At 42.7% G+C, this 19,424-nt stretch overlaps 1 protein-coding gene across 3 annotated transcripts in view; it reads left to right on the top strand.

Moving 5' to 3' along the window:
* DPYD (dihydropyrimidine dehydrogenase) overlaps window positions 1-19,424 on the top strand; it is a 526,409-nt gene that overhangs the window by 434,476 nt on the left and 72,509 nt on the right. For all 3 annotated transcript variants that reach the window (XM_082227795.1, XM_082227793.1, XM_082227794.1), the window contains one exon: window positions 17,726-17,868. In XM_082227795.1, coding sequence (XP_082083921.1) covers window positions 17,726-17,868 — 143 coding nt within the window. The remainder of the gene's footprint in view (window positions 1-17,725; window positions 17,869-19,424) is intronic.

Raw genomic sequence — 19,424 nt, 5'->3', positions numbered from 1 at the left:
TTTAATGGTTGTATAAGATAATCCTGCAACTTCTCATAGTGTATTGCCTGAAGGACCATCAGGTCCTAGTGCTTTCAAAGGTTTTGCCTGTGAAATTACTTGCTTCAGTTCCATCATTGTCACTTGCACCAAGACACAATTGCTTCCTTTGTATCATAGGTATGTAACTGATCTACTGTCATGACTCTAGAAGCAAACAAACTGTCAAGTAAACACCTGCCTGCAAGTAGGTCTATTCACTTCCAGATTGATAAAGCAAGGAGAATGGAATAAAGGCGGGTGGAGGGGCAGGGCTACTTGAGAACTGTAAGCATGTATGCACATACTGAAAATGTGGTTGGCAAAGAGCTCTTACTCCATTGAGGTCAACCAGAAATATTACAAGGTTGGTGTCAAGACCCAAATTCCATAATATATAAGGGGGTGCCAGCAGCAATGAAGCCAAAGAGCATGACTCATACGGTCCTTTAGAAGGGGTGAATCTCTGAGACAAGCTCAGAAGATCTGAATAGAAAATAGACTACAATGGGTGCCTGTGAGTTGAAGGACAGCGAACAAGAAAACCATTTGCTCTCCTTTGAGTATGCACGAAGTTTCGGTGAGCAGAGGAAGTCGAAAATTCAGGCTTGGGGGTATCATTCAGAATGGCAGCCCTAACAAAAGGGCTTTCTGTACCATCCTGAAAGTGTATGCTGAAGTCAGAGAGCAGGCACAACTCACAAAGCAAATAGTCTCAGGTGATATAAGCAAACGGATGGTTTGGAAGTTTGTTCCTCCTTATAATTTTGGGGGAACATTTTGGAAATATAAGTGAATTCGTCTCTGCAGCAGTTGCTTTATCAAAGGGCTGCCCAAAGCATCTGGTATGAACTTTGCTCAGTTTTCAACATCACAGCAAAGCAGAAGGATGGAAGGTTGATTTCGGCATTTGATGCAAAAGAAACACCACCAAGATGTAAAGTGCCTAGTATTTAATAAAGGTTAAAAGGTAAAAAGTATCTAATACACTCATACGAACAGCGTTTTCAATTGCATAATGCACTTTATCGCTTTTCAGTTGCCAATGGTATATAGGAATGCGTGTGTGTGTACACCCCCACACACCCCTCTACTTTAAAAGGCTCGAAACAAATTTCAACAGTTTAATCTCAATGTTAGAAAAAGGATCACAACAGCCTCTCCTGTGTTTTGTCTATAAGCGAGTTTTTGTAAAGACTCGTGACATGCTCCCTGGGTGCTAAATATTGACAAGCATGCTCTGGCAAGCAGGATCAAGCTTGTTGAATTAACACAGCTCAAGTCTCTGCATTGACACAGTAACCCGAGTCTGAAAACTATTATTCTACTCCATTTGTTTTGGCATTATAGGTGATGCTGTCCAGTTGAATTTTGAATATTATTATTATTGCTCTTTTTAATATTCTGTATCTTGAAGATTAAAAAAAGATTATTTTTCTTCATAGCTGCTTGTATAACATGAAAGTTGCCCACATTTCATTTTCCTGTTTGGTATATTTATATCAACCTGTAGAAATCTCTTTCTTCCCCGCTTCTCAATTCCCTTAAGACAGTTCACAGAACACATTAAAAAAAAAAGTATTATTTAAAATCTCTCTCTCTCTGCTCTATACTAACACCAGATGCTCAGAATCTAACTTCAGGTTCATTGCTCTAGCTATACCAAATCCCTGAGAAAAGAAAGTCAGTAATTGATAAAATTAACAGCAAAGACTTCCTTCCTTAAAAAAAGAAAGGAAAAGGCAGATATCCTTTATATTCTATTCTATTTCTACCTATTCCATACCCTCCAACATTTCTCCAATGAAAATAGGGATGTCCTATTATTATTATTATTATTATTATTATTATTATTATTATTATTATATCCTGCAGATCTGACTGGGTTGCTCCAGTCACTCTTGGCATCTTCCAACATATGTAAAAACATAATAAAACATTAAACATTAAAAAACATATACAAGGCTGCCTTCAGATGTCTTCTAAAGGTTGTATAGTATAGTTGTAGGCCCCTTTGGCCTTGGGGGCTGTGTATTCTAAGGAAGGGAAGTACATAGAACATTTCCAGGACTTAAATGGAAGAGATCTGGACTGCGCCAGGCCACACAACACACACACACATTCTTTAGTGCGCATGAACCACACCTTCTTCTCTTTTGGGCCCTCCTAGCTTCAGCTAGCCCAGAACGCAGCAGCTACACTGGTAACAGAGACCAGGCAAAGAGATCATACCTCTCCTGTCTTCAAATAGCTCATGTGGCTCCCTATAAGCTTCTAAGCTGGGTTCAAAATATTGGTCTTAAGCTTTATAGCCCTCCATGGCTTAGAACCCCAGTACCTGTTGGACCACATTCTCATCCCACATCAGGCTGAGATTGTCATCTGAGGCCTTTTTCTGGATGCCCTCCTCCATCTCAAATGATGTGGGTGGTGACGCTGAAGAGAGAGCCCTTTTGGTGACATCTCTTCACCTTTAGAAAGCCTTCCCCAGAGAAGGTCATGTGGTATCCTGGTGACTCTCATTCAGACATCAGGCAAAATGTGTGTTTTTCCCCCTTTTCTTTTTCTGTTTTTCCAGGATTTTAAGAGCCACCAGTGTTAGTACAGTGGTACCTTGGTTTTCAAACTTGATCCATTCTGGAAGTCTGCTTCAAAACCAAAGCGTTCTAAAACCAAGGCACACTTTCCCAAAAAGTAATGCAAAATGGATGAATCTGTTCCAGACTTTTAAAAACAACCCCTAAAGCAGCAATTTAACATGAATTATCTAACGAGACCATTGATCCATAAAATGAAATCAATAATCAATGTACTGTAGTATAAAATAAATAAGACAATATTGTAGATGATAAAAATGAAAATTATTATTTTTTCTTACCTGCACTGATAGTCATTGTTTGAATGGGGGGCTTTTATCCATTTCCACAGTCACACAATCAATACCCAGTAGCTGAACTGGGTTTCACACACTTACAAAAACGGATTAACCGAAAAATGCAAAATAAATGGCAAAAACAAAAGCACCAAACTTAATCCGTTCTGTTTGGCTTCCGAAATGTTCAAAAACCAAGGTGCAGCTTCTGATTCATCCAGGCGCCCTGGAAACAATAGCTGACAGCTGCATCAGATGTTTGGCTCCCGAAAAACGTTCGAAAACTGGAACACTTACTTCCGGGTTTTTGGCGTTGAGGAACCAAGGCCTTTGAGAAGAAAGGTACCACTGTATCTTAAGCTGAGAACGGTTTTGAGTTTGCCATCTACTTGAATGGATGGTTGCTATTTTAGCTCGTCTCGTGACTGAATGTGTTGCTTTATTATCTACATTTTTATTGCACTTCTGTTGTTTCTTAACTACCTTGCTAACCACCCTGGAAACAGACGTTTGTGTTGAAGGAGCAGGTTATAAATTATGTAAATAAAGTAAACCCTAATACGTGAAGCATGCAAACAGGTGAAGACCAGATCAATGTGGGATTAGTAATGGGCTTCATACCTGCGCTGTTATCCTGAAGGAAATATGGGATATCAGTGGAAGCAGAATATTCAAGGCAGTTGAGAAGAATGTTTTCACTTGTAGCATTTGGGCAGCCTAGCAATGTTTGTAATGGGAGAGAGGTTGCACACTCATGACAATGGGGAAAGGGGGAATGGACAACACTCTATCCCCTCTAATGCCTCAAGTTATACTTCTTTCTTACCTTGTAGTACACATGCATGTTTTCAGATCTCCGTTTCTTTTATTTCAAGAGGTGCTCACCTGTATGGATGATATTTAAGGTGAGACCTCTCTGCATTTGTGCAAGGCATTGATTTCCCTGCATCTGTGTCCCCTGTGAGATGTGATTCTGTGTAATACCTCTCTCTTTTTTTGTTAAAACACTTTGATATTTTCCGATGAAAGGGGCATGTTACTTGCAAAGATTGGTTGGGTCTGATGCTAAATGTTTTCAGATCAAACAGGCATGTTCTTTGTGGGTGCATGGAACAGAGTTAATTCAACTCAGTTTTGATCAGCCAGCATTGCTCCAAAGAAGAAATCCGCTGAGCGCAGTTAGGCACACTTTTGTATGATTACCATCTTTCCCTTTCATGCAGGCTGGGGAACTCGCTGTGTACGAAAATTAAGGACCCTCCTCACCCTCTGAGATGCCCTTGTTAGATAACAATTAAAATGATCTGATACGGCAGCACGTTGGGATTCTCTTGCATCTCTTTGTGTTGCTTCTGAATAAATCAAGCACTGCCGCTAATCCTGTTTAACTTTCATCAATGCAAAAACTCTGAACCAAAATATGACCTGCAAAACCTGAAGCCAGCATACTGGGAGTATGTATATTAGGCTAATTAAACTAGCTGGGAAACCGCCTCCCTCTGAAAAAAAAAGATACTATACTTACCAGTCTGTGTGAGTAATACACAGTCCATCCATGTGAGGCAGTAGGTTACTTACTGGGGCAATCTGATAAACCATGGCATCCCCTCTAACTGACCAGCCAAGTAGTGATGGAAATGTTTGAATAGCTGGTGCATGAGTTTACTCAAACTCTAATAGACCCAGAAGAGTGAGCATGCCTGTTCTCCTTCCTGTGAGCATATACAGTGGTACCTCGGGTTACATATGCTTCAGGTTACATATGCTTCAGGTTACAGACTCCGCTAACCCAGAAATAGTACCTTGGGTTAAGAACTTTGCTTCAGGATGAGAACAGAAATTGTGCTCCGGCGGCACAGCACTTCAGGTTAAGAACAGTTTCAGGTTAAATATGAACCTCCAGAACGAATTAAGTACTTAACCCAAGGTACCACTATACATCATGTATAGTCAACTCATGTGTGCTTTATATTTTCAGCCCAAAGAACAGATAGATGGATGGATGGATGGATGGATGGATGGATGGATGACACTGTTATGGCAGGTGTATGCATGTATATAGCCAATGACACATGGAGGAATGCACGGACGAGCCCCAGACTTTCTCCTTCACCCCATTACATTTAGAGCAGGGGTGCCTAGTGGGCACAGCGACTAACAGCCAACCCTTTGGGGGCTGCATATCAAAGTGGGCATGTCCATTTATTTTATTTATTTTTTTTGCTTAAAAGGGGGTCCATTTTAGGGTTCTGCAGGGCTCAAAAATCCTTTTTGGATTTTCAGCATCACAGCGCAGGGCCCACGGGAGTGGCCAGCACCTGACCAGCAACTGAGCAGGCACACAAGTCACCTGGGGGTCTTCCCCACTATATTGAATTGTACAGTGGTACCCTGCAAGACGAATGCCTCGCAAGACGGAAAACCCGCAAGACGAAAGGGTTTTCTGTTTTGGAGGCACTTCGCAAGACGAATTTCCCTATGGGCTTGCTTCGCAAGACGAAAGCCCATAGGGAAATCTCCGGGGACCTGTTTTAAAATGCTGGGGGTCGGCAGCGAACGACCCCCAGCATTTTAAAATCTCCCCGGGCAGCGGAGGCTTCGCTCCCGCCCGCCAGCATTTTAAAATCGCCCCGGGACAGCAGGGGCTTTTAAAATGCTGGCGGTCGGCAGCAAAGCCCTCCTGTCCCCGGAGCTTGCGGGGCGGGAGGTGGGAAGAAGGGCTTTTTTTCCCACCGCCAGCCTTCAGAACAGCCTTCTGAAGGCTAGCAGTGCGAAGAAAGGCCCTTGTCCCCCCCCCAGCCTTCAGAAGAGGTCAGGGGACAGACTGTCCCCAGACCTGGTCTGAAGGCAGTTTCCCTAGGAACGCATTAATTGTTTTTCAATGCATTCCTATGGGAAACCGTGCTTCGCAAGACGAAAAACTCGCAAGAAGAAAAAACTTGCAGAACGAATTAATTTCGTCTTGCGAGGCACCACTGTATTTCTATTTAAATTATAGAAATTATTTCTGAATTCGTATGTCAATTACCATACACACATTTAATGCAATTCCCCCCCCCCTTTGTCCATTGATGATGTAACTCTTCTCTTTCGGTCACCCTTAACTGCTACTCTAGGCTCATTATGCTACAGTACAGCAAGGATTGCCAACATGGCACCAGTGGACACACATGCAACCTCAGTGGCCTTCCATAGTACCCACAGGGGCCTCTCTCCACCCTGAAAATAGGGTAGTTGATAAAATAGTTTGCAGTGTGTGCTGTCCACACCATTTTTTTTCTCCATATGGGCCCATTGGCCCCAAACATGTTGATGACAAATACGTTTCTAGAAATCTGAATTACTCTTGAGTATAGTAATGGGTGCGGGTGGCGCTGTGGGTTAAACCACAGAGCCTAGGACTTGCCAGTCAGAAGGTCAGCAGTTCGAATCCCCGCAACGGGGTGAGCTCCCGATGCTCGGTCCCTGCTCCTGCCAACCTAGCAGTTCGAAAGCACGTCAAAGTGCAAGTAGATAAATAGGTACCACTCCGGCGGGAAGGTAAACGGTGTTTCCGTGCGCTGCTCTGGTTTGCCAGAAGCGGCTCAGTCTGCTGGCCACATGACCTGGAAGCTGTACGCCGTCTCCCTTGGCCAATAAAGCGAGATGAGCACCGTGACCCCAGAGTCGGCCACGACTGGACCTAATGGTCAGGGGTCCCTTTAGCTTTATAGTAATGGGTGGAAAAATTATGCTGCATTGTTTGTGCTAGCCCACTTTAGGATCCAGGAAGCAGTAGGGTGTAACTCTGATTGAATTTACTCTGACCTACTTCTGAGTAAAGACACAAAAGAAAGCAATAGTTCCAGAGCGCCATAATATTAGCTTCCTAAATACATAGTATGGGCATGAATTGTTTGGCTCACCCTTCCTCTCATTTATTTTAGGTTCCTTGCCTTCCTTTGTTGTTGTTGTTTTTTAAATAAAGCATTTAAGTCTTTCATTTAAAAAAAGTGCTGCAAATTAAAAAGCAATTAAATAAAAAAGAAGCGATGCATTAAAAACAGAAGCTTCATTGACTTCTGTGAATATTTCCATTTTAAAAAAACAGTGTGGGGTTTCAGTTCAAAGCTATAGAAACAATAGCAGCAAGAAATGTTTGGAAATGGTTATGAAGACATAATTACAAAAAGTGTTCTTGTTGCACAAGCCGACTCCGCATCTGTCATCTAGTGGTTTAATGCTTGTGGTAGTTATTAGCTGAATATTCCTGTTATTACCATTCTGCAAGCAAGCGCCTTTCTTGAAACTGATTGATGTTTAGGAATAAAAGATATCTATTATACGTTGCCAGCTCCTAAGGACCAATCTTATAAGCCAGAATGCCTTCACAGAAATGATGATACCTCATCTTTCTGGAACTAATCACCGCAGAAGAAAGTTAAAGGGTTGAAATCATGATATCTCCCTGTCTACTCTCCCTGAACAACTTTCATTGCATTGTATCCCCATTCCACAACCAAATGATGGTGGTATTTTATCTGTCAATGGTGACGGCGGTGGAACATGTCTTCATTCTGCTAGAGGTATAGACAAATAATTTGTAATATACTATATAAAGAGTTTATAATATATGAGGAGTTACTTTGGAAAATGAGCATCTATAGGATTTAAGGGCCATCTTATACCATGCCTCATGAATGTCCCACCTATTCCACACCCTAAGAACATAAGTCCTTGATATCTGATTTTTATTTTATGCTGAGACTGTTTTTATCTTGCCATTCCATTGGTGGTGTGATTAAACATCTTTATGTTTTTGGTGCTGTGTTTTAAACTTGTGGTTTCCCACTCTCCTGGAAACCTTTAAGTGAACAGTGGCATAAGGATTTGGGGAATGAATAATAAAATAAGAGTCCTGTGAGATCAGACCCAAGCCCAAGAGCCAACCAGATGACTCCAGAAATCACTGGCTGTTTCTCCCCAGAAATAACCTCTCTGAATCTGGAGCTTCTATACAGACATCATAAGAAATAGCCAATGATAGTTCTGCTCCTCCATTGCCTAATTGCCTTTTCAAGTCACCCAAGCCGGCAGCCATCATCGCATTTTGTAGCGGTGAATTTTCCACATGCAAGTACATCTTCCATGAAGAAGTTGTTCCTTTTTGTCTGTCTTGAATCCCCTGCCACTCAGTTTTATTGGTTCAAACTGTACCAGCTCTAGTTTTATTTATTTACTTATGGGGAACGGGCAGCCTTTTGTGAGATACAGTGGTACCTCGGGTTAAGTACTTAATTTGTTCTGGAGGTCCGTTCTTAACCTGAAACTGTTCTTAATCTGAAGCACCACTTTAGCTAATGGGGCCTCCTGCTGCCGCTGTGCCACCGGAGCACGATTTCTGTTCTTATCCTGAAGCAAAGTTCTTAACCTGAAGCACTATTTCTGGGTTAGCGGAGTCTGTAACCTGAAGCGTATGTAACTGGAAGTGTATGTAACCTGAGGTACCACTGTACTCACAGAGGTAGAAATGGAAGGGGTGGCATGCAAGGAATCTCTCCATACCAGTGGCGTAGCATGGGGGGGCGGGGGGGGCGGCCGCACCGGGCGCAACATCTGGGGGTTAGGGTTAGGGGGCGCAAATCCACGGGTTAGGGGGCGCAAATTACTTGCCTTGCCCCGGGTGCTGACAACCCATGCTACGCCACTGCTCCATACTGATCTTTTTCGGTGTACTTGGCCAAATAGTACTCTTAGGGCTGCAGAGTCTTCACTGGTTTTGACACAGTATTTGAAGGATCATCAGTTCCCACACGTTCTACCTGGACCCTGAGATCTTCATTTGAGGTCCTTCTTTGAGGCTGCCCACATGTGAGGTACAGTGAGTGGGTATGACTGAAAGGATCTTTATAGTGATGGCAGTTTGGCTATGGAATGTCTTCTTCTCCCCAGAGTGGTCCACCTGGTGCAGCCAGTAAATCAAAGGGTAACTGTATATAACTAAGTTGTCTTATTTGCTCAAGGATTTCAGCTTGTGCAGCAGAACTTCTCCTCTCCCTCCTCCCCCTCCTCTCCCTGAGGCAACATATTTGAGGGGTGTAAGGAGGGAGGAGAGGAAGGGGAAGTTCCGTTGTGCGAGTTGGAACCACTTGCACAAACTTCATTGGATAAAACCTACCCTGGGCAGCTTCCAGCAAAATATTAAAACACACCAAAAAAAACCTTAAACATACAAAATTTACCTATACAGGGCTTCTAAAAATTGTCTTCTAAAGGTCAGATAGATGTTTATTTCGTTGGCATCTGATGGGACGGGGTTCCACAGGGTGGGCGTCACTACCAAGAAGGGTCTCTGCCTGGTTCCCTATAACTTCACTTCTTGCAATGAGGGACCTTCCAGAAGGCGGTTTGCTATAGTTTATTTATTTAGATTCCCCCCCCCACTGCATCCCAGATCACTTTAATATTAGGGCTGGTAGGTATAATCTACTCAAGCTTTAGTTGATTATTGGTGAGGCTCGATTTGAATCAGTGATGGAAAAGTTCAGGCAGCAACAGGGAAAAACGGGGAAGGCCTGTCCTAACAATGAGTGGTAGTGTTTGTTTATTATATTGTTAGCTACCTCACATACCCTTTTAATATTTCTACAAGGCACCTATATCGAGGCTCTGATTATATGCATATTTTATCTCCGTTTAATCAATGAATTAGTTAAAACGGCAATCAGTTAAAATCCTTTCTCATCAGTTGGCAGCCTTAATTAAAATACACTCATTTCATATTACTCTCCCAACATCCCCATGAGGAATGTTAAGCACCACAGTCGTCTGGCTTTCACAAGTCAATGAGACAAGTTATGTGCCGAGCCCTCAGCGCACTGCTCCTGAATACAAAGGAGCATTTCTGCTCGTGTATCCTGAGGTAAAACACTGAGCATGCCATGTGCTAATGTGTTTGAATTTATGTCTTCTAGAAGTTTCAAGATCACTCGGTTTACTAAGCCTTAGTTTTTTCAAAGAAAATTAAGAGAAGCCCTGTGCTAAAAATCTTTTTTTAAAAAAAAAAATATGATGTATGTACAATGCTAATCTTATACCCAAATCCTGGGTTGTTTCCAGTTGTGACCCTCGTGCTGACAGAAGGAGAATTGATCCAGTGGAGACTTCTATCAGTGGAAGTGGGAGGGAAGCAATATCTGCCCCATCTCCACCTCACAACTTGAATGACCAAAAGTTGCTTCAATGGACAGAGTAGAGGGTGGCGTGAGTGGGAAATTGGTAGCTTCCAGTTGCAGTGGGGAAGCCCGCCAGCTTGCTGCAGTAACAAACTAGCCGATAATGGAGTATTTGCAGCATTTCAGCGGCTAGACGGAATGATTCCCTCTCCCCACAGGGGGTTGTCCCAACCTTCCCCAGAGCCATTTACAGGGGGAAGATGGGGGAAAGAGTTTGGACTTGATATCCCACCTTTTACTCCCCTTAAGGAGTCTCAAAGTGGCTAACAACCTCCTTTCCCTTCCTCCCCCACAACAAACATTCTATGAGGTGAGTGAGGCTAAGAGATTTCAGAGAAGTGTGACCAGCCCAAGTTCACCCAGCAGCTGCATGTGGAGGAGCGGAGATGCAAACCCGGTTCACCAGATTACGAGTCCACCGCTCTTAACCACTACACCACACTGGCACAATTGTGCAGATAGAAGCCCTTGCACACCACCCCAAAGCTCTGAGTGCTTATGGGTATTTGGCAAACCACTTCACAGTGTAAGCTGAAAGTACAGGTAGCCAGTTCTTCATACTGATGTAGCAATTTTATTCTGTGGTATTATTATTATTATTATTATTAGGGATCACTCACTGGAACTCAGTTCCGGCATCTCTCAGGTGGGTGCTATTGCCATTCTAAGAGAAAGTGGGAGGATATCATGGTGAGTTCCAGCACCTCTTTTTCTAGAAAAATATAACTACTTCTTCTTCTTCTTCTTCTTCTTCTTCTTCTTCTTCTTCTTATTATTATTATTATTATTATTAGTGCCCCACTCATCTGGCTGGGTTGCCCCAGCCACTCTGCAATTACTGATCTGCCTAATACAAATGAACACTTTGGGTGGTGAAAACGTGCATATCATGGCTGGGATTTAGCTAACACACCCTGTCAGTGGAAGTCTTGAACAAGGACATAATATTAATAATAATTTTATTATTTGTAGCCCACCTATCTGACTGGGTTACCCCAGCCACTCTGGGCAGCTTCCACCACATATAAAAACATTTTAAAAATCACACATTATAAACTTCCTTATACAAGGCTGTCTTCAGATACAAAGTTGTATAGTTATTTATCTCCTTGACATCCGATGGGAGGGCATTCCACAGGGTGGGCACCACTACCAAGAAGGCCCTCTGCCTGGTTCCTTGTAACTTCATTTCTCGTAGCGAGGGTACCACCAGAAAACCCTCAGAGCTAGATCTCAATGTCTGGGTTGAATGATGTGGTTGGAGATGCTCCTTCAGGTTATAAATGACTGTAGGCTGTATCTATCACCCTAAAGAATAAATCTGATTACTGCCCTACAAATGGCAGAAGAACCACACTTCTTTGTGTAGTTTCTTGATGCAACTCAAGAAAAATGATGGTCAGATTTACCATCAACAAACACTTCTGAAAAAGAAAAGAAAATCAGGTTGCTCCTATTGACTCTGAGGGGTTACCCCAGACTACAGGTGCCACTTAAAGTGCTTTAATAGTGATTTCCCAGGGGACTGAGAAGTTGTAGTTCTTTGAGGGGACGAACTTATCTCCACATCCTATCAGGTTACAATTTTCAGGGCAAGTGGAGGAATAGCCATGGCAGCTAAATTGATATAAAACCAGTATGAGGTTGTAGTGTAGATCAGGACTGTGAGGTAGTTTAAGTAATTCCCATGAAGATTCCAAAGACATTAGAGATTTTCATAGTTTTATAGTTAATGCAGTATTCTGATTTTTTTTCTTAAATACGAGATTAAGTGTGATGCTACAACACTGAATTTCTTTCTACAATGTAACTGTAGTTTCTCATATGTATATATATTCTACAAACTTGTATGTATACTGGTTTCTTCTGCATTTAAATGCATTCATTGGCCATTTTGAAAGATGTGCTTGCTGCGCTGTTTCATTAAGCTGCTGCGTTATCGGGTAATTGTTTAAACATAAAGCCATAGCACTATCAAAAGGAAAGGTGAACTAATGGCATTTGCAAATGTCAGGGATTATCTTAACACTTTTATTATAGTTTATAAAAAGAAGGTTCAGGGCATTCCATGGCAATTATTTCCACAGAAATTGGTTATTTAAATAAATTGCTAATTATCTGGATATGACAGTATTGAAAACCCTGCTAATGAGTTATGTGATAAGTGCAGCTTTTGAAGGCCACCTACAGGTGGAAGGGAGCAAAAACAATATTGAATTTGTTATCCCAAATAAGGAGGTGGATGCAGATGTCTTGTTTATTATATTTGCATCTGTCTGCGTCAAGTACTTCCCAAATGTCACGTTGCAAACTGCAAGTTTATGGAGTTTCTCTGCCAGGGAAGGTTAGACTTCTCCCTTTGCTTTATTTGCTTGTTTGCCCTAATCCTTGAAATGTCTAGTTTAATTAGTATTTATGCGAACGTGTTTACAATAAGTGAATCGCAAATGTTTCCAGATTAATTCCCGTTCTGCCATTTTGAGTGCTGATATTTACTCTTAGGTGGTTGTTTGCGTAACAAAAACCACTTGTTGTCATATTCAGCAATTTTATTAACTGTAATAGTAGGAAACCAACAGTGTGCTGCATGCCCAACAGCATAGCTAGTTGGACGCAATCCTAAGCAAGCTTAGTTCGAAGGTGTTTCCACCAAAATCACATCTTAATAGTGGCTGCCTTCTCTCTAGGTAGGAGCTTGTTTACTTTGAGTTAGAACACATCAGGGATGCCTACTTGAATAAAGTAGTGATGTTTCCCAGTAGTGATGTATGGAAGTGAGAACCGGACCATAAAGAAGGCTGATTGCCGAAGAAATGATGCTTTTGAATTATGGTGCTGGAGGAGACTCTTGAGAGTCCCATGGACTGCAAGAAGATCAAACCTATCCATTCTGAAGGAAATCAGCCCTGAGTGCTCACTGGAAGGACAGGTCGTGAAGCTGAGGCTCCAATACTTTGGCCACCTCATGAGAAGAGAAGACTCTCTGGGAAAGACCCTGATGTTGGGAAAGATGGAGAGCACAAGGAGAAGGGGACAACAGAGGATGAGATGGTTGGACAATGTTCTTGAAGCTACCAGCATGAGTTTGACCAATCTGCGGGAGGCAGTGGAAGACAGGAGTGCCTGGCGTGCTCTGGTCCATGGGTTCACGAAGAGTCGGACACAACTAAACGACTAAATGACTAAACAATAACAACAACTTGAATAAAATATTGGGGAAGGGGCAGGTTAGCCCCGCCCTGCATAATCTATCACAAGATGTGATGCACACACACCCTCTGGATGACTGTTCCCATCAACTTTGGGCGTGCGGCCTCCTCAAATATTTTATTGCAGGGGCTGAAGGGATCTCATTACTTAGGAGCTGGCTCCTGTGGAACACATCCCATCTAGGTACTGACTTAACCCACACATTAAAGTAAAATAATTAGATTATAGTACTATTAAATGGCCGCTCACACTCCTGCCTCCAAAATGTTAACTTCTGAAAGCAGAGTAAATTAGGTTGGGTTAGACTCTTGGGAAAATGTGAGGAGGGCATTATAACTGTGAAGAACTGTGTTTTTTGCGTGTATTTTGGCAGCCCTACATACCTCTCTATTGGAACCTGGACACAGGTGGTGTCATAAAGCTGACACCTTTGAATTAAAGCACATTGCAGCTGAAACTGTCTAAAGAGGTTATTGTAAGGCAAGAGTTTGGGCTTATCTACACTTCCACTTGTCACAAGCTGAGTGGTTTTTGCCTTTGCCCACGACTTGCCCCAGAAAACCCACTCTCCAGCACTAAATTGGAACAAATGGCAATCTGTAGAAAACCTCATTGTTGTTTGTTCCGATTCAGCACTAAACCACAGGTTTTCTAGGGGGGACACGGTAGGGAAAACAGAAGTGTGGCTGAGCCCTTCCTCATTGGCATTTCCGTGGGCCATGTTAATGGGCAACATCTGCGGCAATGGGACTTATCAGGAGGTTAATTTTGCTGGGGGGGGGACCTAGGGCTTTTGCTCATCACTGCTCTACCCCCATATCAGTGTAGAACTCAGCTAAACTAGCAGCGGATCCTTCTAATGTACGTAGGAACTAAGCAGTTTAGACCTAGGTTTAAATGTAATCAGCACTAGGGGTGGGCGATATCCGCTTTTCAACATTGCGATATATCACCAGCTAAACATCGTGATATATTGATATATCACAGTCTGAAAGAATGGTGGAGCTATGTAGGGGGATTGCCTGGCTTCATGGTGTTTCCCACACTGTGATTTTTGCATCGCACACAAGCATACAATCATGATTTGCAATTTACTGCCAGGTCAAAAACTATGAAACTGACATCACGATATGGACTTCAAACCGGTTTGGGACAATATATTGATATATTGCCCTGTCTTAATAAACACCTTGAATTGTGCCTAAAAGACAATTGGGAGCTAATGTAGATGTGGAAATACTGGTATAATGTATAAAGAGCTCAGTGATAGAACATCAGCTCTGCATACAGAAGACCCCATGTTCAATCTTCAGGGAGAACAAGGCAAACCCCTCTTTCAAATCTTGGCGAGTCTCTGATAGTCATGGTAGACAATAGGATCATCCACAATTCTGCTTGTCTCGTGCCTAGAGAGCCTAGAAAACATGGGTCCAAGTAGTTTTGCCCTTGTCCCACTGTTTAGCAACAAATCAGAGCAAACGTCAATCCGGAAAATACCCAATTGATATTTGCTCTGATTCAGCAGTAAAGATTGAGTTTTTCCAGGGAAAAGCAACAGGGCAAGGGATGAGCCCAGTACTGAGTTGGAATCACAGTCTGGCTAGCATAAGGCACTTTCTCCATGGCTATAAATGCAGTGCTCTTTTTTTGGAAAAAGAGATGCTGGACCTCACCATGAGCACCTCCCTCGTTCTCTTGGAATGGCCATGGTGCCCACCTGAGAGATGCCGGAACTGAGTTCCAGCGAGGTCCAGCTGAAAAAAAAGCCCTGTATATATGTAAAACACAACATGTACTATTACATGTCACTTGTTTTTTTCCCTTTAATAACAGCACAGTATCCAAAATTACCCTCAGTTCGCTAAAAATAAATTGTATGTTTAATATTATGTTAGCTTCTTAGTTTATTCTTAGTTCATGTTTAATACAGTGCTGAGTGAATCTTAAATTTAATTTTGCAAGGAAGATCCATGCTGTAATTACTGTAACATAAATAAATTAAAGCTAAATTTTGCTTTGCTGTATGCAGTGCGCTACTGAGAATTATGATCCAATTTCATTTTTATGCCAGGAACACGGTACGATAGATATTGCAGGAAGGGTCTGCCCCCAACTTTGCGGTGTATCTTTTGTTTCTGTTGATAGGACAAAAGATCCAGGTGGGCTTTTGAACTAACGGTGAAGGAAAAAGACAAGCCGTGTGTGTGTGTGTGTGTGTGTGTGTGTGTGTGTGTGTGTGTGTGTAAGAGTTATTTGTCAGGGTAATTATCATTCTACCAGTGAAAGGCATCACCCAGACATGCCACAAGAAACAGTGAATTGTATCCAGACAGACAGAGCAATTAAACCACACCCTTACACCAAATTTTGGGAGGGTTGGGCTGAGCAGAGGCAAGCCACCAGCCACTGGGTGAGTGGGGGGGGGGAGGCCTGCTGATGATACCCCCTCCAGCAGAAAACCCCCAAAATGTGTGTTCTGAGGGCAGGAAGGGGTGTGTATATGCTGGCCCGGGATATTACTGCTGTTAGGAGACAACATCAGGCCTAATATGGGCCCAATCCCTGGCACAGGGATCAGACCAAATCACCCCACCCTTCCACTCTGGGTGCAGTGTTGTCCTTGCCAAGCCCTGTGGCATTGCAGAATTAGTCATGCTTAGAGTTGATCCAAAGAAATCAAGGGGACAAGTGGGTCACTTAAGTCCGTTGAATTTCAGTGAGTATACGCTAAGCATATCTGTTAACAATATCCACTGTAGATGGTGATCTGTGCTGGTCCAATATTCGCCATTAATGGCCCAGGAGTGCTTGAGTTTTAAGCATATGCCAAAAGCACCATATAAAAGCAAATATGAAAAAACAACCATGAACCAATTTTAAAACACAAATTATTAAACAGCAGCAACCTCCCCACACCCAATAGCACATAACATGCCATTCATAGTCAATACACGAAAGACTGGGTTTTGCAGTGTTGAGAGAGCGCATGCCACCGGTATGACTTTAGGAAGACTCTTTGTGTTCCTCCCAGTCTCCTTAAGATTGATTTTGCTAAGCTAACTGCAAATATCAAGCCATCCATTAATGACCAATGGGAGTTCTTTGCCCTCTCGCTTTTCCCTCTGTGATCTTCTGTTTTGCTATGATCTTTACTTACGCTCTTTTAGGTCTTCTTACAGAAATCCCCACCTCTGCTCAAACATACGCATTTGCACACCTTTCACCACCTTTGCAGTTTGGAGTCAGGGGCCTAATTAAACTTCATATCTTCCCCCCTCGTTGCCTTCAATCACTATTCTGCCTGTCTGAAGGATAATTTCACTGCACCTTCATACGTATGCAAAGGGGGGTGGGGGGTGGAATCAGCAATTCTTTGTCGCTGATGGTTCTCTATCCCTTGAAGACATGTGTTGTTAATGGGGTTCCTGAGGGGCTAGCTTGAATATTGGTTCTGGAGCTGTTGTTGATGGGGGGGGGTGCAGGTTCATCGTTGAGAATGGAGGAAATGCCAGCGTTGGTGAATAATGAAGAGGAATCTGTGCTGAAGCAGCTGAAGGTGGCACAACCCTAGAGGATAATTCGTATGCTGAATCAGGAGCAGATGTCAATACAGACAGCTTGTCTGAGTATTTGGATGCTGATTCAGTAGCAACTAGCATTGATGGGAGAGGCTTGTCAGACATCCTGTTTGTAAAGACCACAATGTCGACCGTAAAAATGGTGGGCTGATAGAAGGAGGTGACATTTCGCTGGAGGCAATAAGCACAGAAGAAACACCTTTTCGAAAATTGACAACGCAACAGATTTTTCTGTGTTCCATTGAAAAACCATATCAGCAAACAGATCCCTGTTTTTTTAAAAAATAATAATAATCAAAATGAAAAATGGTAGTGCAATATTCCCTAAATACTTCAGACACCCTAGTGGGGCGTTGCTTACTCACAATGCATGGCAAAGCTGGCAGCTCACAAACTTGTTGGCTGAAAGATCCTCTGCCCAGTGGTCATTGTGTATTCTGTTGTTGTTGTTGTTTAGTCGTTTAGTCGTGTCTGACTCTTCGTGACCCCATGGACCAGAGCACGCCAGGCACTCCTGTCTTCCACTGCCTCCCACAGTTTGGTCAAACTCATGCTGGTAGCTTCGAGAACACTGTCCAACCATCTCGTCCTTTGCCGTCCCCTTCTCCTTGTGCCCTCCATCTTTCCCAACATCAGGGTCTTTTCCAGGGAGTCTTCTCTTCTCATGGCTGGACAAATAACAGATGAAGAGGTGCTTCCAAGCATGGAAAAGCAGCAGGATAGGAAATGAAGCCTGCGACCGGTTTGAGAGAAGAGGAAAGAGGGGAGTTGAGAGTCCGTGACCCTCCTTGCCTGCTGCCTCACTAATGCACACTCACTCTCTCTCTGTACAGGAAATGCCATAAGACCCATTGCCCTTCGAGCAGTTTCTGCAATAGCTCGTGCTCTTCCGGGGTTTCCAGTCCTGGCAACAGGAGGCATTGACTCAGCTGAGAGTGGCTTGCAATTTCTTCAGAGCGGTGCTTCTGTTTTGCAGGTACTACTTTTATTCTGATAGCTTGAAAAAAAACAACACAGTAATATGTTTTACAATAAAACAACAACTGAGATTTGGCCTTAAAGTGGGAGGAGGTAAGTCCAAATATATCTTTTTACCCTTATCTCCTTTTTTCTGGGAATTGTTATGAAAATTAATGTGTGAATGCCAGCAGAGCCAATGGAATGTTGGGAGTTATAGTCCAGCAAGATCTGCAGGGGCCACAATAACCAACCCTTCTCTAGTTGGATTTCCATGTACCTCCCACGGCAACACCGTTTGATCAACTTGTTACTTTAGGATGTTACTCATACCAGGAATGGCAAGGGTATGTCTGTGCAATGAATGAGCACCTGAAGGTTTGCTGTTGAAAATTACATTGTGTTGTAAAGTCATTTTATTCTTTGCCCTAATAGAGAAACCTCCACTGAGTTCAGTTTTGAACTTTGGGTAGTATAAACTATTGCTCGGTCAGGCTGCTGGGACAGATGTTTCTTCCAGTGTTTGGGACCACATCCTGAATATTTGCCAAGCTGCCATTTTAGAAAAGTATTTCAATCCCACTATTCGGTATGTTCTAAGTTTTGGTGGGCTTAAAATTCTTCTTGCTACCTACAGTCATGGCAAATTTCAAGTTACATATAGGATGGGCAGGTAAATTGAGAGCCATTGCATTTCAACTTTGGCTGTGTTGGTAATTAATTTATTGTGCACACATATTGATTGATTTATCAGATTTGTCTCACACTGTTCCTCTAAGAAAGTCATGGATGGTGTGCATTTTATTGCACAGTTCTCTCCTAACTACCCTGTGAGGTACATACAGTGGCGTAGCATGGGTTGTCAGCACCCGGGGCAAGGCAAGTAATTTGCGCCCCCTAACCCGTGGATTTGCGCCCCCTAACCCTAACCCCCAGATGTTGTGCCCGGTGCGGCCGGCCCCCCTGCACCCCCCACGCTACGCCACTGGGTACATATGATCAGAGCTCAGATGTGTAGGAGACTCAGTTCCATACATTTTGTGATGGTCCCCTTCCAGGAAGAGCCAATTTGCCTAAAATTGGGTGAAACCAGGGAGTGATTTAAGGATATAATTAGGGGACCTCTGTCTTCCTTCCATAATTCAAGTGCTGGATTAGGCTGAGTGATAACAACTGAATAGAGCCTGAGAATAATAATAATAATAATAATAATAATAATAATAATAATAATAATAATAATAATAATAATTTTTATTTATTTATACCCCGCCCTCCCCAACCAAGACCAGGCTCAGAGAAGAAGATTAGAACCTAGGTGTCCCTTTTCCATGTCTCAAACTCTTTAATTTTGCTGCTATTAATATTATTTTATAGCTGTAGAGAAACTTACATTTGCTTTATTTAGAGAGTCTTGTAGTTATATGCCACGGGACTGTCTAAATAAAAATAGCTAATTTCCAAGGCTTCAGTTTTGAGCCTTTCTTTTTCTCGTTTTGCCTTCCTGAATCTAAAGCAGCATTTATGTCTGCAGAAAAGTATGATCAGCAGGGGAATATTCCATTGATTTCATTTATG

The sequence above is a fragment of the Podarcis vaucheri genome (genome assembly GCF_965113315.1).
Source record: "Podarcis vaucheri genome assembly, chromosome: 6".
Classification (NCBI taxonomy): Eukaryota; Metazoa; Chordata; class Lepidosauria; order Squamata; family Lacertidae; genus Podarcis; species Podarcis vaucheri.
This window is presented reverse-complemented; position numbering and strand designations above follow the sequence as displayed.